Consider the following 22,230-nt stretch of genomic DNA (forward strand, 5'->3'; position numbering starts at 1 on the left):
CTTGGCCGGGGGGGGGGGGGGGTGCTGAAAAAGAAAGAAAGAGTCAAGCAGCCCCATTGCTGATCTGTTAAGTAGTCAGCTGGAAAGGAATAAGAAAAGCAACAGAAGCCTCCCCCTCTGAGAGCAGGACTCTCTCTATTGACTTTCGCATCCAGTGTATCCGTCTTCAGAGGCCAAGGAGAGTGCGATCCCTCCAGGTTCGTCCCATTCTCATTTTATTCCAGAACACCAGCAACCAGAACTAAGGATGGGCAATTTAGCTTTGGTATGCACATCTCTCGCCAGCTTGCATCTCGTCTTGTGTGTGTGTGTGTGTGTGTGTGATTTCCTATTCCAAAGCTGAACACAACCCTACTAAAGGGAGAGGGAGATTTTCACTCCCAAGCAGGTGCGCAGCCTGGGAGTCATTTTGGACTCACAGCTGTCCATGGAAATGCATGTTAATTCTGTGTCTAGGGCGGCTGTCTACCAGCTCCACCTGCCTGCTCACTGTCTCGCCAGAGTGGTGCATGCTCTGGTTATCTCCCGCTTGGACTACTGCAATGCGCTCTACGTGGGGCTACCTTTGAAGGTGACCCGGAAACTACAACTAATCCAGAATGCAGCAGCTGGACTGGTGACTGGGGGCGGCCGCCAAGACCACATAACACCGGTCTTGAAAGACCTACATTGGCTCCCAGTACATTTCCGAGCACAATTCAAAGTGATGGGCTTTAAAGCCCTAAACGGTCTCAGCCCAGTATACCTGAAGGAGCGTCTCCACCCCCACTATGCTCCTCCCAAACCCCACCATTCCTGTTTCTGGAGATACCTGCATATCTTCTGGAGACAGTAGCATACCTGGCATACCTAGCTGTAGTGCCTAGTTACACAAGTGATGGCTGGAAGTGCAGACAGAGCCTCGTTATCTGAATTACGCCGGCTAAATATTTGCTTTGGACTCTGAGCTTTGTTGTCATTATTTGTAATAGGTGTGGAAACATTTCGTTACACTGCAGTCCATGTTACCCAGAAGTGTTCTCACTCGTTCCGCTGAAGGTTTTAATGATTCCCTCCTCCCGGACTTCTATGTGCAACTTTTGTGGGTGATTACCAGATCAAGTATAGAGGCTGTTTCTAACAAAGAGGTTTCTTTCACAATATAAGAAGTCTCTAAAAGCTTATTTCAGAACTTTCAGCAATGTGAACAGAGCAATTTATTTTGGTTACAGTGAGAGTGAATCATCACCCTTTTTACTGAGTAGCTGCATGGGAATATTCCAAGGAAAGCTGGACTTGAAGGAACATGTGGCTTAGATAAGTGAGCAAGACATATTGCAAGTTGCTGTTGGCATCTGTCTGCCTCGAGAGACAATGGAGTGCACCTCCAGGGGTAAAGTATTAGTGGAAATAAAATTACAACAGTTTTTTGAAAAAGATACAGCATATATTGCCTCTGTATTTGGAGACGGGCTGCAGCCCAGCGGAAGAGAACATGGAAGAAGCCTCTGGTTCAGTCTGTACCATCTCCAGGTAGAACTGGAAATGATTTCAGTCAGAAACCCAGGAGAGCTGCTACCATTCTGTATAGCTAACTGAGTTAGGTAGCCTGATGGTCTGACACCTGCCTTTCCATCTCACAGTGATATGATAAGAGGCAGCTAACATAACTAAAAAACACACCCTATAATATAATGAATGGAAAACAAAAATATAGTCAGAATAGCAGCAAAATTACAAAACAACAACCCTACAAAACAAATCATGGTGGCAGGGGGTGTGGAGTCAAGAAAATCACACAAAAATTCATCAAAAGTCATAGAACAGAAATGGAGAAAAAATGGATTTTCTGGGTCAGGGAGCTTCAAATCTTGAGCACTGTAACAAGGGGGGGGGGGAGGCCCTTTCTTCTTGTACTAGTCAATTTTACATCAGACTGTACAACTGTACAAAAAAAGGCCTCACTGAACGTATTGGAAAGGTAAACTATTTAGGCTTCAAAAGGTTATGACTGGCACTCTGAGGCCACAAGCAAACAGGTAGGCAGTGTCTTTGGTAGGAAAAATGAGCCCGGCTCCATTAAGAGTCTTGCAGCTGCTCTTGGAACTGGCTGAAGTACAGTACAGTGGTGCCTCGCAAGACGAAAAGAATCCGTTCCGCAAGTCTCTTCGTCTTGCGGTTTTTTCGTCTTGCGAAGCAAGCCCATTAGCGGATTAGCGCTATTAGCAGTTTAAGGGCTATTAGCGGCTATTAAAGGCTTAAGGGATTAGCGGATTAGCTGCTAAAAGGCTATTAGCAGCTTAGCACTTTAGAAAAAGGGGTTGGGGAGCGAAAAACCCTCAAAAACCACAATACATTTTCGTCTTGCGAAGCAAGCCCATAGGGAAATTCGTCCTGCGAAGCACTTCTGAAAACAGAAAACCCTTTCGTCTTGCGGGTTTTCCGTCTTGCGAGGCATTCGTCTTGCAGGGCACCACTGTATCTAGTTCCATGGCTATGGTGGTTCAACACCGATGCCCAGAAAACCAATCTCCAAATAATGATTTGGAGACTGAAGCTGCAGCAGGTATCCCCATCGCATCCACCTTCTCCTGCCCCGTTTTCTGCTCCCAGGATTCCCCTCTCCTTTCTGTGTTATGTGACAACTACTGTTTCCTGTGACACCCCAGATGGGCAAACTGTGATTTGCTTCCAGCCCATTCTTCAAATCAGTGGTTCAAAGTCGGTCTGGCAAACCAGTTTCAAGGAAATTCTGTTTGCAGTTCCCTTTAGGTCTCATGGCAATGTATGGCTGAAGGAAACCCAGAAAGAAAGACGGAATCTGCCCATAATAGGGAAGGACAAGGAGGGAGTGTGTAAGCCTGCAGCACTTAAATAATGTTCAGGCATTTGTATGAATGTGTGAAGGGTTAGGCAAGGGATGGAAACAGGGTCGCCAGGTGCCGTAGCTGCCCCTCAGATTTCCATGCAATAGGTGCAAAGGTCTGATTGGACACTCTCAGAAACCTTCCCCCAAGCAGAATAACCCTGGTTTAGCAGGGTTTCCAATCAGAGGGACAAGGTCTAGGCACATGCCATCAAGCATACTATAAAAACACATTCAACCTTTGCCAATATCACGTGACAAACTAATGAGAAGCTGGCATGTCTGAGGAGATGTGGGGGGCATGACTTGTGTGTGCACCCTTGCCTGCCATAGCTTCATGCATTCACACAATCACAGTCTACATATGTCTTCTTGCACTGAAATTTTCCATCACTAACTTTCTTTTGTCGTGTCACTCACAAGTCTTTTTCCAGTTCTCTCAACATAACTGCTGGCTCCCTTTCTCAATTTTTACTCCCAACATCATGGCTTCTTCCTGTGCTGAGTTAATCCTTCACCCTCTCATTTGAAATGCTTCCTTCCCCAAAGCTCAGCACTGCAAATAACACTGACTTTATCACGGCATCTTTCCTTCCTGCTTCCCTAATATGCTATTCTCCTTGTTTGGGTTAGACTGCAAAAATTGTTTGGGTTTGAGGCTTACGTATGTTCATAAAGATACATGTCTCTGATGGTCAGTATACAAAAAAATGACATTTTCATAATTAAACACCATTCAGCCTTCAACTCCTAATTCATATCTGCTTTTCTAAAGTTCATAACTGCCTGTGCATCTCTCTGTGCTATAACAGAGGAATGACTATGCAGTTATGAACTGTGGAAGGAGAGATATAAATTAGGAGTTGAGGCATTTCCACATATGATATGTGCACAAACATATGTTCTCATTTCACTATCTATGTCTTCCCTCTAAGAATCCTGGCAATCATAGCTTTCACACACATTACTTCAACCATCCTTACTGATATTAAAAGATTATAAATATTATGCAAATAAATACTACAAATATACAACTCATTATATTTATTTTTCATATTTATACTCCACCTCTCTGCTCTAAGTGAAAATACCCAAATCAGGTATATAAGCCGGTAAGATAAACCAGAATCATTGCCCATCAAAGAGGAGGATGTACAGTGAAGGGAATGTCAGCTTGTCTAAAGCCATCTAAAGCCTTTGAGGTGAGATCTGAACATGAACCTCAGCACCGTCTGTGCCACCCTTCCTCCCAGAGCGGTTCATAACACAGTAAAATGCAACCACCACAAACATCCACAACTATGTATGTAAAAACCAAAGGACATAATGCAGCAGACAATGATACTAAAACTGTTGGGCTATGGAATCCATTTATGTCCCCAAAACCAGCACAAACCGATACATCTTCAGTTGATGCCTAAAAGTGGTCAATGTGGAGACTAATATTCAGTGGTGCCTCGCAAGACGAAAAGAATCCGTTCCGCGAGTCTCTTCGTCTAGCGGTTTTTTCGTCTTGCGAAGCAACCCTATTAGCGGATTAGCGCTATTAGCGGCTATTAGCGGCTATTAAAGGCTTAAGGGATTAGCGGATTAGCTGCTAAAAGGCTATTAGCAGCTTAGTGCCTTAGAAAAAGGGGGTGGGGAGTGAAAAAAATTTGCAGGAACTCGCAAGACATTTTCGTCTTGCGAAGCAAGCCCATAGGAAATTCGTTTTGCGAAGCACCTCCAAAACGGAAAACCCTTTCGTCTAGCGGGTTTTCCGTCTTGCGAGGCATTCGTCTTGCGGGGCACCACTGTACTTCCCTGGGACAGGACTTCCACAATTGGGAAGCTGCCACTGAGGAAGTCCTCAGGACATATCCCAACCATCTTGAAGCTCGGGTTGTCCTGTTGTTCAGGGCTACGTACCTCAGTACCAACACCTGGGTTCTCACTGGCAGCCAGCACAAGGCTTTATGTTTGGTGAAATGCCCTTTTGCAGCCTCAAACTTGCAGCAGCACAGGAAGCTATCTTATTCTGAGTCAGTCCTACACTGACTGGCAGCTCATTTCTTGGGTGGCTGCTGTTGTTCTGTCTACATGCTGGGGATTTGATGTGGGAGCTTAAACATGCAAGGCACATGACCTACCATAGAGCTGTGGCCCTTCCCCATTCTGTGCCCCAGTGATTTTCTGCAATGGGGACTTTTTGGGTCCTTACGTTTCCGTGTGCTGCTCTGGTTCTCCAGAAGCGGCGTAGGCATGCTGGCCACATGACCTGGAAGCTGTCTGTGGACAAACATCGGCTCCCTTGACCAGTAAAGCAAGATGACTGCCACAAACCCAGAGTCATCGTGACTGGACCTAATGGTCAGGGGTCCCTTTACACTTACCCTTTCTAAACAACACCAACTCTGAACTTACTACAAGAACAAAAATGCAAAAACATGCTGTGGTACATTCTGAGAGATGCCAAAACATATACTCACCTGACGCAAAAGTACAAAACAACCGGTCCCGACTTTTTGGGGAAGTCATGTTCCAGCACCCTGCGGTCCAGCTGAAGCCAGTTCAGGTGGCCCCTGATGAAGGAAGAGACAAAGGGATGGGAGTGAAACAAGAGGTTTCTTCCTCCTGCCTATTTTGACTGAGACTGTAGATACAACAATGCAGCTGAGAAAGCGGCTTCTCTTACTTACTGTATTTGAGGAATACATACAACATTGCTGTGGGGATGGCAGGGCTGTCACTTCAGGCTTCAATGTTTAACATGTGAAGCTCACCTTGTCAGAGTGAGGACTGGAGATGTACAATGCAAAGAGGCAGAACCAAAGAGATAAGCGCTTTTGCCCTTTATTGCAGCCTTGCCACCCTTGGCATGACTATATAATGGAAAGTCTGTCAGGCTTTCCATTAAAAGTTGCTACTGCTAGGAGTTTATACAAGGTCTGTACTATTTCACTGCAGGCTAAAACATAGCCAAACAATGTCTCAGATATTTTATTTGCCACCCAGTATGTCTGAAACGGCCTTGCAAATAGAGCCTGCCAAGCTGCCTTTCAAGAGCTTTCAATAACACAGCTGCTTCTCTCTCTCTCTCTCTCTCTCTCTCTCTCTCTCTCTCTCTCTCACACACACACACACACACACACACACACACACACACTGTAGTTACCGGTACTTCATGCTGCTCTCAGTTTGCTTTACACCATTTTCCCTTGTAAAGACTCGTGGGTTCTGCACACCCAGTTCCAACCTGAGGCATCTTGTGGTGATCACAGAAGTTGGGGAGTCTCAGAGGGTGGTGGCTTTTGGTCTCCTTACAGAGGCATCTTTGCATTGAGCCTTCCCACCATCTTTTCTGTTCACAGAGTGTCCCGATAACTAGCAAAAGCTGCTGACCAAACACCACAGTGGGACAAAAGCAGCAAGTGAGAATGCCACATACAACAATGCCTCTCTCACACCACTGACTCCAACCCAATTTATTCTCTTGCATTTATACCTCATGGAAAGACTATTCCTTTGCATATTTTCTGTATTGCAAATGAAGGACAATTTCTAGTCCATGGATCATGGGGAGCCTTCTCATTGCCAGGCTATTAACAACACACCATCATGGAAACAAAGAAGTTCTGGTGGGGAGATCCCATCAGTGCAATGGCTACGTTTGGGACAGCTCTTCTGGCCAAGCAGCAGGGAAGAGTATGGCTGTGCCCCCACCAGGCCCCTTTGGTTGCAACCCTCGCTCTTGGGTTTCTGAGTTGAGAGGTGGTTTTTTGTTGTTGTCACCTCGGTCTGCCATCATGAAACATTCTTTTAGATATTAGTGCATTTTAACTCTCTTGCAGCATATACAGTATGAATTTTCTCTTCTTATGATTACGGGGTAGTTCTTTTAATTTCTGCGGCAGACTTAACTTCAAAAACACCACCAACATATTCACAAGTACCTCCTGCAGAAGTGCATAGGAACATGGCCAATTTGTTCTTACATATCTGGGCACATCTGTGGCACAGACACACTCTTACTTTAACAGAATGTGGGATATTAAACATTATCCATATGCAACCCCAACTCACCGCAAATAAATATGGTAGTTTATATGTGTTTTACTGTGCAGTTCTATGTATAACTGTAAAGGTTACTTCACTTTGAAAGGTGTTGTTAATATTGCCAGTACCGAAAAGGAGAGTGACATGCTCCTTGCCAAATGTTAAAAAATGGCAACATTTGCCTTAATTACAAGTTCACCAACGGTTGTGATCTAGTCCTGAAAGTCCACTGATAGCATAGTCTATGATAGTCTATGATAACTTTGAACCAGGTTAACACCCATGTATACCAGGAACTCTCTGAAGACCACTGAGAAGGAGAATGGCTCTATGAAGAGCAGCCCAGGCCTCTGAGAGAGAAGCCTCACGGGGGTCCCACGCAGCCCCTCCAAGGTTATTTGTTTTCCTTGAGACGCTCACTGCAGAAGCCACAGAATACAGAGGATGCTCAATGGTGCCACACAATGGACAACATCCTTTCTTTAGATGGTGATGAGGGGTGGCATTTGGGCAGTCATTAGGCCCTCCCAGGCCCCATGCAGCCTCATCCCAGCCCTGCTACCTCAGCTCTGGGGAGCATATGGACCTCCAGATGTTGTGCTCCAACTCCTCTCAGCCCTAGCCAGCCCAGCATGGTCAATAGTGAAAGATGATAGAGGTGGTAGCCTAGCAAACTTTGGAGAGGCTACATGTTCCTCATCCCTGCGCTACTGACTGACTCTGTTTCCAGTGCCAGCTGGCCGGCTGCTGCAACTCATTCCCAGCAGGCTCTGCATAATGACCTGGCAAGCCGGAACAAAGCATGATACTACACAACCTAAATTTGCAGAGGAGCAGAATTTCCCTCCCCCACAACCTGCTGCATACTTCTTTTGGATATAACCTGACCCTAAAGTTAATACTATGAAATATTTCTAAGATCTTTCAAACATGAACATTCTTCTTTTCCCGTTTATAGCATGGCAATCTCATTCTGGTCACGCAGTATGAAGTAATGACCCAATATCACCAAAAGGAGCTATTAAGTCACCAACACAAAGGTTGTTCCCATTGATTTTCCATTCAGGTTGTCATGAGGCAGCACAACTAATGAATGGAAATCCCCAGTACAAATCATTTATAAATAAATTACACCTGTAGAGATTTTCCTCTGGAGTCAAAGAATTACTTTCATACGGCATAGTTTAGGGCTGCTCTCACAAGCCTTCCCCTTTGTTTAAACACTCAACCTATACCAGTAAAAGTGGGTTTTTTCTGGGTTCTCAATGGGTTCAGATTTGTTTTTTAAATAAAAACTAGTTGGTGGACCCAATGTTATTTTTCTAGAAAACGAGGTGCCAGAACTCACCCTGAATGTCTCTCTTGTCCTTTATAACAGCAATGGCGCCCACCTGAGAGGTGCCGGAACTGAGTTCTGGCAAGTCCCAGCTGAAAAAAAGGCCTGGGTGGACTGTTGATTTATATTTTAATTAAAAATACCACAGTATTTTAACAGAGAGGTCCGTGGAGCATTTTTCATTGACAGCAATTTTGCTTCTGGAGGTAGCCTTTTCTGGAGAGCTGCACTCCTTCTGAGGGAGCAGCGGTGCCCCGAGGGGTGCTCCTGGAAATATCTTTGCCCACAGAGACCCAAGTGGCCTCCACAGCAAAGGCCCCATCACCAGCTGGACAGATGTGACTTGTCTACTGCAAGTCATGTGTTGGTAACCTCATGTTTATCTTACTGTAATGCAAAGCTTTCTATACAGCTGGCCCAGAGGCTTCAGCTCTGCTGGTGAATGATGCCCCTTATCCAACACATATCCTGCCAGGGCAACCAGTCCTAAGGAATTGGCACTTGTACGTGGGTGGTGCTGTCGGTTAAACCACAGAGCCTAGGACTTGCTGATCAGAAGGTCGGCGGTTCAAATCCCCACGACGGGGTGAGCTCCCGTTGCTCGGTCCCTGCTCCTGCCAACCTAGCAGTTTGAAAGCACGTCAAAGTGCAAGTAGATAAATAGGAACCGCTCTGGCAGGAAGGTAAACGGCGTTTCCGTGCGCTGCTCTGGTTTGCCAGAAGCAGCTTTGTCATGCTGGCCATATGACCCGGAAGCTGTACGCCAGCTCCCTTGACCAGTAAAGCGAGATGAGAGCCGCAACCCCAGAGTCGGTCACGACTGGACCTAATGGTCAGGGGTCCCTTTACCTTTTTACCTATTAATCATTGGGTCCATTTTAAGGCCTTGCTACTTACGGAAGCTGCCCAGAGTGGCTGGGGCAACCCAGTCACAAGGGCAGCAAATGATAGCTAGATAGCCAAATGATAGATAGATAGATGGTAGTATTGGACTGTGGACCATGTGACTTGAAAGACCATCTTCCCCTCCAGTGCCTGGTAAAGACATTAAGATGAACAAATGGAACCCAGTTACTCTTGCTGCAACCTGAGGATTATTGACTTATGGTAACATGCAGATGGGCCTTTTCACTGATAGCACCACTGTGGTGCAATGCTCTCCCTGATAAAATATGAGAGGCCCTATCACAATTGGAATTCCGGCAGGGTTTTTAAGAGGCATCTATTTACGTAGGTATTCCTTTGATCTCTTAACCTCAACCTGAACCCCCTAGTTTAATTGTTTTAGTTGCTGTTATAACTTTTCATTTTGGGGTTGTTTTAATGGGCTTGTTCATTGTGTATTTTAATTACATTTGTTTATATTTTTGTAATTGGTTTTGTAGTTATAAACCACTTACAAGCCAATTTGACCACTTCCCAGCCCACAGCTCCTAAAAGAGTTTCTCCATACTAAACATATATGTAAAGTTCTTTCTTGATGCCACAGTGCAATCAATGCCAGCAATGCTGGAGCTGTTCTTGGTGGACTTTACCTGAGAAGACTGTGTGATATTTTACCATGGAGATAAATTGGTTAAACATTTTGAAGATACTAATTGAATATCGATTATTTTCCAGCATCTCCTGCGCTCCTTTTGTTCTAGTCACTGCATGATAAATGGTTAACTAGATCAGACTCTGTCCACTCAAGAATCTTACATTCTAAAGCTTTACAGTTCCATGTAAAAAACAGATGGAAACAGGAAGCAGATTTCCATTTTTCTTGACGCAACAATTTGTATTTCAGTTTCACCTGGCAGTCCATTGGGTGCACATGATTACAACCGTTACAATTTCATCATTTATCCACATGCTTGCAGTAAAATTTAAATGAACACAGGACTTCAATAAATTGTGTCAGGTTTCTATACCTCATGGTTGCAGGGACACTTTGAACAGTGTCTATAGAAGTCAGAAATCAGACTTGCTGTAAGATAGCAAGGGGCTGATCAGGGACCAGCAACAAGGTTGGCCGAAGTCTTCAGGTGATGGAGCTGCTCTTGTCCTAGTAGGTGGGGCTACCTGCCCTTCTCTCCTTATTATTATTATTTATTGAATTTATATACCACCCTATACACAGGGATCACAGGGGAGTTCACAGAATAAAATCAAGATATAAAACCACAAAATACCTAATGCAAATAAAAACAATAACCCAATAGCGCCCCCTAAAAAACCACATTTTAAAAGGGCATAGGATATAAATTGGATCAACAAAAAGCCTGGTTAAAAAGGAATGTTTTTGCCTGGCACCTAAAGGTGTATGATGAAGGCACCAGGCAAACTTCCCTGGGAACAGCATTCCACAGATGGGGAACCACTAGAGAGAAGGTCCGTTCTCATGTTGTTACCCTCCAGACCTTGCAAGGAAGAGGCACACAGAGGAGGGTCTCAGAGGGTGATCTCAGGGTCCGGGTAGGTTCATACGAAAAGAGGTGGTCCTTGAGGTATTGTGGTCCTGAGCAATTTAAGACCTTACAGGCCAAAACCAGCACTTTGAATTGGGCCCGGAAACTAATTGGTAGCCAGTGCAGTCGGACCAGGATCGGTGTAATATACTCAAACCGTCTTACTCTGGTGAGCAACCTGGCCACTGAATTCTGCACCAGCAGAAGTTTCGAACCCTCTTCAGAGGCAGCCCTATGTATAACACATTGCAGTAATCTAACCTTGAGGTTACCAGAGCACGGACAACAGTAGTTAGGCTATCCCTGTCCAGATAGGGGTGTAGTTGGGCCACCAGCTGAAGTTGATGGAAGGCACTCCGGGCCACCGAGGCCACCTGAGCCTCAAGCAACAGCAAAGGATCCAGGACGACCCCCAAGCTATGAACCTGCTCCTTCAGGGGAGGTGTAACCCCAACAAGAGCAGGTGACCTCTCACCCATTTGGTCTAGGGAACCATCGACTAACAGTGCCTCAGTCTTATCTGGATTGAACTTCAGTCTGTTGGCTCTTATCCATTGCCGAGGCAAGTTCCAGCACTTCCACTGCCTCACTTGCAGATGTAAAGGAGAAACAGAGTTGAGTGTCATCAGCATACTGCTGACAACGAACTCCGAACCTCCGGATAAACCCACCCAGTGGTTTCATGTAGATGTTAAACAACGGGATATAGGACTGAGCCCTGCGGAACCTCATATTGAAGGTCTTGCCCATTTCTTCCAAGAATTAGGAACCTTTGTGCTCTGATCCTGAAACACTTACGTCTCATCTGTGAAGGCAATCCCAAAGTATTCCTTCTCTTTCAGGTTGAAATGAGATGCCACCAGGTCTAGCAGCTCCTTGGCCAAAAGCTTTGGCTGCAAAGAAAAGAAGAAGAAAAACACATGCTCAGCTAGAATGCATTAGGTTGGAAAGATACAAACAAAGGAAAGATACAGAAGATGCAAACAGGAGGAAGCTTGTTGTGTCTCTTGAAAGAGTTCAGTGATGACTTCAAAAGCCACGTGCACAGTGACAACATGCAGCTAGAGCTCCTGACGAAGGCCAGCTGAGCCAGGCTCCATACAAATTCAGATATTGCAGCATTGTGCTCTGCACCTGGCAATGCCTGGTAGCTACAGCTCTGCTGCAATCCACATCCTTCTGTAAATAACCAATTATGTTGCACAGGCAGAAGGACTGGCACCAGCATTTAAGCTTGCATATACACACAGCTCCCTAAGTGGAGTGCATGTGCTTGGACTACAGGCTCTCCTCTTGACCAGCTGCATGAATGCAGTCCGATAATCCTTTGTCAGCTGAGCTCAGTGGTAGAAGCAGTCACTGTAGCCTCACACAAGTGATCGCATTGTGCAAAGGAGATCCTTATCAAGCCACATCTCACAGTTCACCAGTTTTCTTTTCTCCTATAGCTTTCACCAGGCTGGAATGAAGTGGGATAAGCAGGGCTGGCTCAAGACATTTTGCTGCCTGAGGCAGAGGACAGGATGGCAGCCTCCCCCGAGATACATACAGAAACCAATTGGATTGGTGGTTGAATCTTACTCCAGTACTGGTGAAAGGACAGAATCTTTCACTGCACTCGAGGGCAGCAATCTAGCTGCCTACTGGATGGGCCACAGGGTCTCACAGCTCTGTCCATTCCCCACACCTCAGCATCTGCCGCCTGAGGCTGCTGCTTTACTCTGCCTCATTGTAGGCCCGGTCCTGAGCACAAGAGAGGTCAACATCAGCAACATCTGGAGGGCCACAGGTTCCCCACCCTGATTTATAGCATACATGGCAAGTTGCAGAAACAGAACCATTAGAGGTAGCAGGAATCGTAGGTCCTCGTCAAAGGCAGAATTCTGTATTCCAAACATTTGCCCACTCCTCTGTAAAACTTAGCTGAAGTGAGCAAAGTCTATAGCACTGTAGAACAAAGTATATAGGTGAATGTTATATTTAATATAGTATTACACATTCTGGGGCACAGCCATTTGACACAGAGTCCTAGCAAGGCCTACAGGGTCCCACAAATAATAAGTAGCACTTAGATAGTGCCTTACTGTAGAGAACAGTAAAGAACCACTCACTAGGTCAGCGAATAAGAAATGACTCCAGATGACTGGACAGGGTAAGCTTGGCAAAAGCCTCCTTCTTCCCACTTATATAACTTATGTAGGTCTGGGCAGCTTAGAGAACATAACACTTGTGTGTAGATTGATGTGCAAGGCTGCTTCAGAGTGTGAAGCACTTCCTGATTTGCAGTTCAATATGCAATCTTACATATGCTCAATCCAGGAATAAATCTCACTGAACTCAGCAGGACTTTGTTCCAAATAAACATACCAAGAATCAAACTGGTGTCCAGTCACTACACCACAGAGGCTCAGCTAATCTCCATCGTCACTTAACTTTAGCATACTATGCTTTAGAAGGTTCGAAGCACACACACACCCTTATATTAATTTAGCCCCCCCTTGCAACAACTCTGTAAGGTAGATTAGAACAGGTGGCAGTGGTGAGGGTGGGATTTTAGACTCAAAGAAAATGGCTTGTCTAAGGCCACTTTCTGGCAGGGAGGAGGGACTTCCTAGCTCTCAGCTCGGTCTCTTAAGCACTGCACTACAATAGCATAAGATACTTCACAGGATTAAGCCCCTAAGAAATAGCAAACCCAATAAATGCAAAGTGCTGCTTGTTGTTTCTGTGGCAAGGATACTCCAATCACTAAATATGCAGAGATACTATAGATCCCAGTGCGATAGGGTTCTCCCACCTCCCCGCCTTTTGTTCCCCCCGTTTTCTGCCATCTGCAGTTTTGTAATGAAACACTCTTGGCTACAACTAAATTTCCTTCCTGGCTCATAGTTGAGCAGGGGTTGGGTGGTGGAGGGCTCAAAGAGCTATGCTCCTAGAACTACTGCAAATGCACATCTCTTTTCAAGCCTTCTGGATCAGATAAGAAAGGATAGCCCTTTCCTTGGGAGATGAAAGGCAGGGAGGGGAAACAATAGATGAGACAGAGCCTGCACTGGCTGCAGGCCAGGTTAGTTACTGGCTCAGAATCCCAGAGGGGACTTAAGATTGTGAAGTTAAGCCATGCTAGCCCTCTCCAAGATTACTTTCTGTCCTAAGCTTTGCTTGCAGCTGCGCAAACTTATTGTCCTTTTCAGTGTTCCTGGCTCAAAACCTTAGATGCTTCCCTGAGTCGCGTTGATCAGTTTCAAAGAGTTTGTAAAGCTGTTTATAGACTGCTATGTCTTTGGAAGAAGAAGTGTGGCTTCTCCCTTACTATGACTGTGGGTCTCCTCTCTCTGTCTCGTCACCCTAGAATCCCTGACTTTATTTAGCAATGTTACTGAGCAGCCTTATATTAACATAACAAGCTAGTAGGTAAGTAAGTAAGTAAGTAAGTAAGTAAGTAGATAAAAGCCTTACACAAAAGTTCTCTTTGGAATAGTCTGCTAATTCCAAATGCTAGCTACTCCAAAGACAAAATTTTGGCACACATGGGCACTTTCATATACAAAACATAGTGTATTTTTAAAAAGGCATTTGCCATGCGGGGGGAGGGGGAGGGGAGGAAGTATGTTGTTTGTAACATACTATCAAACAGGTGCTGATGACAGTCACACAGTCACACCGACTTCTATGCAGTGCTGATGATGCTTCTCAGGGCTTTTCCCGCTATGCTACAGAAACCCGCAGAATACTAGTAAATTGGCTCAGATGAGTCCATGGCAGGACACAGAAGTGAAAGCACATCCCTCAGGGAATGGCAGGGCTATTGTACTACCATAAACAGCCTTTCAAGGTGACTCAAATTTGGCACGGCATTGCTACACATGTCCCCTATTTTTCACAATTCTGTGATGATCTGTGCACAGCATTTAGGATGGATGGTTAAAGTTTGGTCCATCCCAGTTTTACATGGTCCCATTTCTGTGTTAATTTGAAAGGGAAAAACCACATAGCAATACAGAAGCCCCCCCCCCCCAACCCCTAGAACTTAAAAAGTGGTTTGAGGGCTGCAGAGCTGCATATGTCCTGTAACAATTCTTTTCTGGACCTTTAAAAGCTGTAGAACCAATCATTCATCCTGGAGTAGGTAGCACACAAGACTCCTTTGCTTTGAATACAGTAGAACAAATATTTCAAGGAGTGATGGAATTGGATGACATTGTGTTGCTCTCAGAGGCAAAGTACCGGGGGGAAATTGGCTGCCTCCAGTTTTTGCATGGGGGCAGCCATGCTTTTTTATACAATTCCCTCTGAGAGTGACAGAACATAATCAAGTTCCATCACTCCTAGGAAGGATTTGGTCTACTTTATTTAAAGTGCCTGTAACAAGGGGCTCCATGTGCTAGCCATCCCAAACTGAGCAGCTAACAGAGGGAGCACCGAAGCCCTCAGATTCCTTGCAAAGGGATCTGCCGGGCTGATGATTCTGAAGTGGACCCAATGGAATCAGGTGAGTCTGCTTTGGAATCAGTCCTGCAGATTCCTCCTCTGTCCCTGCACAACATGCAATCTTTCCCTTCATGACAAAGGTGTATGGAGTGAGGGCTTGCAAAGTTGCTGTTTCATTCCAACCACCAGTTAGTTAGTTGTGTGCATGGTGTGATCCAGTTCAGGCAAAGGGGGAAGACACAGTCAGGCATGCACTGAATCCTATTGCATCTAGCATAGCTGTGGCTCCATTTTCAACTGACCATTGCTGTTATTACTGGAAAATCCACAGAGTTATTAACCTACAAGAATTCTCAATAGCCCACCAATATCTACGATCTGAAACAGAAAAGAGAAATAGAAGAGCTTTCCTGTTTAGGCAAGCTGCTGCTTACAAGCCTGTCCATCTATATATCCATGCATACATATTGTGCTTAGTGTACTAGACACATTGCAATTAGGATTTACTTTTTAAAAGATGACTGAATTGTTAGATATGATCTAACAAACAAAACACAGAATGGATAAGGAGTATGAAAGGAAACAAATGAACAAACCAGAACAAATGTTTTATATGCATCATATCAAGACTCATCTGGCTGGGACATCTCAATCAGATGGGTGGAATGATGATGATGATGATTGCTAGAAACAAATACTGTAGGCAGGAGGGAGAAGGCTAAGGGGAAGAAGTAGGGTTAAAATGTCATTTGTCTGTTTACACAACCAAATAAAACCCAGTAGTGTTCAATTATGGTGTTGTTTGGTCACAAACCTGTGTATATATGCACATACACCAATTAGTTTCTGGGCCCAATTCAAAGTGCTGGTTTTGACCTAAAAAAGTGTTAAACGGCCCAGGACCGCAATACCTCAAGGACCGCCTCTTCCCATATGAACCCACCTGGACCCTGAGATCATCTTCTGAGGCCCTTCTTTGTGTGCCTCCTCCGCAAGAGGTCAGGAGGGTGGCAACACGAGAACGGGCCTTCTCTGCAGTGGCTCCCCATCTGTGGAATGCTCTTCCCAGGTAAGTTCACCTGGCGCCTTCATTATACACCTTTAGGCACCAGGCAAAAATGTTCCTTTTCAACCAGGCCTTTGCTTGACTTGATTTACATCATATACCCTTTTTAAAGAATGCTGGCTCTTTTGGGGGTTTTTTATTGGGTTGTTGGTTTTGTTTTGATTTTTTGTATTTTATATTTTATGTGAACCACCCTGGACCTTCGGGTATAGGGCAGTATAGAAAACAAACACACACACAGCGAGCTCAGGTGTACCTGGATCTCCCAGAGGACCAGCTCCATCCTTGTGGAGAGAAAAACCAAGAATAGTAAGGCTGCATTCTCATCTCTGGAGAGACCTGAGCCTTGAAAGTTGTAGCCAAGATAAGCTGTTTGGTTTTCACTCACGAGACAAAAGTGATGAGCAATGACCTCCTTTCATGCAAGTCACACAAATGGCTCATTAGAAACATCAGCAGCATCTTGCAGAATCTGTTCAGTTTGTAATTAAATTTCCCCACTTTTTGTTTTCCAGAGGCTTGTTTGCTTTTCATTAAACAAAATGCTTTGCATCATTGAGTGTTTGCTGCCACCACAGAGACTGACTTCAAGAGGGAGCTACAGTGATAGAGGTTTGGGGAAGGAGAGGAAGAGTAAGCTAACCTTGCTTTCCATTCTCATTTGAATGCTATAGGGTGGTAGGGTCATGAAGCAGGGCAGGAGAAATTGTCCTGTCCCACATATCTAGTGCCTTATTTGTCAGGGAGTCTGATACTCAACCGGCTGCTATTTCCATGGTCAGTCAACTAGGGCTAGCACCACAGAGATGCAGGAGTAAAGCAAAGGCACTATCTGCATCCTGGAGAATCATAACCATAGGTAGCTTTCAGTTCAGCACCAGAAGTTCAGCCTCTGTGTTAGTCTGGTCTTTTTCTGAACTCTGAGAGTCAAGCAACCAGCAAACTGTTTTGCGCTTGCCCTGCAAACCAGTATTTGGAAATTATTTCTTGTGGAAATCACAATACATTTAAAGAGCTTAATTTAAAACAATAATGCATTCAGTGTATTAGATAAACACGTCAACTAGGAACTTGATACTTTCACCATCAAATCAGCTAATAACAAAAAAGTATACTCTTTGCAGGCATATACTGTTCCCTCTAACAGAAAACTCAGGTGGTTGAAAGCCTAACAGTTTAAAAGTGGAAAGGAACCACCTAAATATATGGTTGTGGTTTCTACAAACTTGGAGAACTTCCTAGAAGTAAAGAAGTGTGCAAGTTAAAATGAACTTTTTTAGAAAAGCTGGGGAAACTGCTAGACGACAACCGATGAGCTTACAGAATGCTGGTGGTAGTCTACAGAGAGTGGGGCAAGAGCGGTCTGAGGAACCAGAAGCCAGGCAACCTGCAAGAGGCTATGGGAGCTTCTAGACAACCTGCTTATTAAGCATTAAATCCTGATTTGTCTGTGGAGAGCTTAGATAACACCCAAGCAAATGCAGTTTCTCATCACTTATTTAAAAAAACCCAAACCAAATATTTTTGGGGGGAGCGGCTTTATTGTGTAACTGCTCAAAATCAGCTATACTTACACAACTTGATTTTATCTGTACAGCTGCTGACCATCTGATGCTAACATGCAATTGAACCTGGAAAAACGCAGAATGGGGTGGAACGGGGGCAGGGCTGGGTGCAATGGGACTGGGCACACTGACATGCACTCTGCTGATGCATGGGGCCAGGAATGGAGCCCCTGTGCAAAATGGCTGCTGCCTGTATGCAATGGCACCCTGCCTCAGAACAGCAGCAGTCTGGAAGCAATCTGCGGGTGAGAGCAATTCAGCCACAGATAGCGGTGGGAGAATCTGCCTCTTTCCCTTTCTCTCAGTGTCTCGTTTTTTCAGTCTTAAGTTCATTTCTCCACATTTCCACATCAGTTGGGAATTCATCAGCACTTTAGTGTGACAAGTTCCTAACATACACATGTTTGAACGGGATTTTCCCCAATACACACATTTCTGCAAAGAAATTCCCGTTAATGCAATGTAATTTTTTATGTTATTTTCATGAATAGATGGATTTCTCTGCACATTTTGCCCCAGTACAGACATGTTTTGTACTTGTTACTCGACTGAAGGAAAATTTTCTGTATTGCAAAATTCATAGAAATGCAGATTTTGAAGGGGGGTGGGGGTGGGGAGCTGTGTTTTGGTTTGCAAATTGTTTCAGAAGTTGTAAAGTAGGCAGGTTTGCCTTTATTGAGAATTGAATCAGATTTTCCCCACAGCCCGAGTCACAGAAAGTTCGAAGGAAAAAAGGGGAAATGGAGAGCAGGAGGGAAAGAGAGCACAGTTTACAGGTAAGTATCCCAGACAGGGAAGGAGAACACATTCCACAAGGTTTCAAAGCAGAACTCAAATTGTCCCATACAGGAATGTTCCGGGTGGAAGGCGAAAAAAGCAATACCTTTCCCCCTTTGTACCACTCAGCTGTAAAGTGTTCAGAAATGGATCTGGTAGCAATATAAGGGGCAACAGGAAAAAGATTGGGAGAAGAAAAATGTCTCATTTATTCCATCCTTACTCTTGAACTCCCTCCCCACCAAGTGAGAGGCCTGGAGTACAAGGAGGCACACTGCTGCTCTGCTGAGCCCACTTCAGGTGTGCAGCAGAATGCTTCAGCCAACACAGAGAGCTGCCCTGTTCCAAATCAGACCATTGGTCCATCCAGCTCAGTGTGGTCTACATTTGACGGGCAACAACTATGCAGGATTTCAGACATTTCAGCCCTACCTGTGGAGCTCCTGTCAGGGATTGAACCTGGCACCTTCTGCATACAAAGCGGAAAGTCTCTCACTGAGGCGCAGGCTTCGGTGAATGAGCTTACTAGCTCCCAGCTTCTCATTACCTTACTTGACTTGGAGGGCAACATTCTGACATGGGGAGCCTGTTTCTACTCGGGCAAGTGTCCATATCAGTTTCTAGGTGCAGAGGCTGGAGCCAGAGTCAATGATACCAGCAGAGCAGTGGGACTGGAGCAGTGGCTCTGAAGTTAACTCAGCAAAGACCCAGAGGAGACTGAAGGGCTTATATAGCCACCCCCTTTCCAACTAGTCCACTGCTGGGTGATGGCTTCCTCATCCTGAGTAGATCTTTCCTCTACAGTAGACCCAAACTGGTACTCGAAGGGGCTTCCTGTCTGGTCCACCCCCCCTGCTCCTGAGTCCTGGAGAAGGGATGACCAAGGCGGGGCTCCTCAAGCTGCCTTTGGATTGGAGTGGGTTTCTTCACATAGGAGTGGGATTCTGCTTGGCGCCCCATGCCTCCACCCCTGAAGAGTCCTCTCCAGGATCGGGACCAGCCACGATCCTCCCCACCTCACATGGAACCCTGCTTTTCCAGGGTTCTACTTCACCTGGGGTGCTGAACCAAGTAGGATCAGGCTACGCACACAGCCACTCTCCACTTTGCAAAGGGCATGGGGTGGCTGTGGAGCTTGCAAGAATGTTCCTGCACAAACACTCCTCAAGCTCCACCACTTCCCTGAATGCCTGAAGGGGCTTGTGCACCCACTGCAGGCAGCCGCATCCCCCCAGACATTTCAGACTGGCTGCCATTTGTCTTTCTACTCCAGGGTGCTTTGGTGGATGCATGGACTGCTGGAATCTAATTCACTGTGGGAGGCATTTTGCTGTCAGTCATTCACCGTTCTTTTTGTGTCAGGTTTTGTTCTTCCAACGCAAAAGGAGCCTGTTTTTCTTTTAAATTGTATGGTATGTTTCAAAGAAAACAGAGGATGTAATCTATATATAATGCAATAAGTCAATCAGTACAAATGTTACATCAATATGAAATGATGGTCCTCGCAGCTATCTTTGCATTAGGGTACAATGTAATAATAGTGTGTAAAAATCCACCCAGGCTGAAGATTTGAGCTGCAGGGCTTTGCACAAAGAGCATTTTCCATTATGGGATAGGTTTGCCCTTTAACAGACTGCAGGCTATTCAGGGAAGCTGCAGTTGATTTGTGTGAAAAATTACTCATCAAAATGTAAGGGTGGAAAGGAAGACTATTCTCTCTTAATTGAAAAATAATTGAACTTTGTAACCGTTATGGTTAAATGAAGCAAACAGTCTTCACACAAAAGCTGGGCAATGCTTATTTCAGAAAGTCAGAGGTAGGCACAGAACTGCATGTCTGTAAATTGCACAGAAAAGTGAAGCTATTTCCTCCTAACATGCATTTAAAGTTCAGTACCAACAAGGGGCACTGGCTCCTGGGGGCCGAGACCTTTTGCCCCCCTGTATTTTGGGGGTAGGGGCTGCCCCTTGTGTCCCAAAAGTGCAGAGGTGAAGCACAGAGCCAAGGTGTGGCGTGGCTGCAGTGGCGGCTCCTCCTCCTCCTCCTGCCATGAAGGGGAAGGAGGGTCGAAGCAGCCTCTCAACAGTGGCAAGAGGAGGTGGAGGAGGAGCCGCCGGCCCCTGAGCATCACAGCCACCAAATTCAGCTCTGCCCCAGCTCCTCTGACATCACATGACACCGGGCGTCACATGCACAACTAACATTGGGACGTCACAGGTGTGACGTGGGCTCCCTCAGTAGCCCTTGGAAGCTGGCCTTTGTGGCACCAGCACTTTGAATTGCGCTCAGGAATGTACTAGGAACATTTTGTTTGCTTGATTGATTTCTATACTGCCCTTTATCAAATGATCTCAAAGCAATTCACAAGAAAAAAAATACAATATAATATAAACACACAAGAATAAAAGACACTATAAACGCACAAATAAATAGTTAAAACGGAAGCAACAAAACAACAACCTCCTCTTCCACAAACAAAATTCAAAAGGCTGCAGAATATTAATCAGCCAAAGGCTTGGTTAAAGAGGAACAGTTTTGCCCTGTGCCTTAACATATATAATGAAGGCACCAGGTGATTTTCTCAGGGAAGAGCATTCCACAAATGGGGAGCCACTACAGAAAAGGCCCATTTTCGTGCTGCCATCCTACGGATCTCACATGGAGGAGGCACACGAAGAAGGGCCTCTGATGAACACAGATTTCAAATCAGTTTACATGGGGAGAGGCAGTCCTTGAGGTCTTGCAGTCCTGAGAATTTAAGACTTTATAGGTCAAAATCAGCATTTTGAATTGGGCCCAGAAACTAATTGGTAGTCAGCGCAGCTGGGCCAGGATCAGTGTAATATGCTCAAATCGTCTTGTCCCGGTGAGCAACCTGGCTGCAGAATTCTGCACCAACTGTCTTCAGAGGCAGCCCTATGTATAATGTGTTGCAGTATTTCAGCCTAGAAGTTCCAGAGCATAGACAACAGAAGTTAGGATACTCCTATCCAGACAGGGGTGCAGCTGGGCCACAAGTCAAAGCTGATGGAAGCCAATTGAGCCGCAAGCGATAGCAAAGGATACAGGAATACCCACAAGCTACGTACCTGCTCCTTCAGAGGGAATGTAACCCTATCAAGAGCAGGTCATCTCCCAGCCATCCGGTCTAGGGAATCACCCACTAGCAGTGCCTCAGTCTTATCTGGATTGAGCTTCAGTTTGTTGGCTCTCATCCAGTCCATTGGACATTGGTCCAGCACATCCACTGAAACACCTGCAAATCTAAAGGAGAAGCAGAGTTGTGTATCGTCAACGTATTGCTGACAGCATACTCCAAAACTCTGGATGACCCCACTCAGCCGTTTCATGTAGAAGTTAAATAGCATAAGGGATAAAATTGAGGAACTCCACATTAAAGCCTCCACAGGGCTGGAAAGCATTCCCCAAGCATCACCCTCTGGGAACCCTCCAGTCCATGTAGGACTGGAATCACCGCAAAGCAGTGCCACCCCCGACTCAGACTGCTACTCCAGAAGGATACCATGGTCAATGGTATTGAAAGCTACTGAGAGGTTGAGGAGAATTTACAGGGACATATTTCTCTCTCCTGACAGAGGCCCTCATGCAGGGCAATGATAATGCAAAGGTTGCAGGTTCGATCCCTGCATGGGGCAGCTGCCTATTCCTGCATTGCAGGGGGTTGGACTAGATGATCCTCAGGGTCCCTTCCAACTCTACAGTT

The 22,230-nt window shown here is 45.4% G+C and overlaps 1 protein-coding gene across 9 annotated transcripts in view; it reads right to left on the reverse strand.

Annotated features, from left to right (window-relative positions):
• Window positions 1–22,230, reverse strand: part of FRMD4A (FERM domain containing 4A) — a 401,265-nt gene that overhangs the window by 104,537 nt on the left and 274,498 nt on the right. For 8 of the 9 annotated variants that reach the window (XM_083399421.1, XM_083399422.1, XM_083399426.1 and 5 more), the window contains 2 exons: window positions 11,465–11,559; window positions 5,314–5,406 (listed from right to left, as the gene is read on the reverse strand). In XM_083399421.1, the coding sequence (XP_083255547.1) occupies window positions 5,314–5,406; window positions 11,465–11,559 (188 nt within the window). Of the gene's footprint in view, window positions 1–5,313; window positions 5,407–11,464; window positions 11,560–21,595; window positions 21,766–22,230 lie in introns of those variants that run through there. The other variant, XM_083399429.1, reaches the window with a different exon arrangement.

This window comes from Podarcis tiliguerta, assembly GCF_965153285.1.
Source record: "Podarcis tiliguerta genome assembly, chromosome: 10".
Lineage (NCBI taxonomy): Eukaryota > Metazoa > Chordata > Lepidosauria > Squamata > Lacertidae > Podarcis > Podarcis tiliguerta.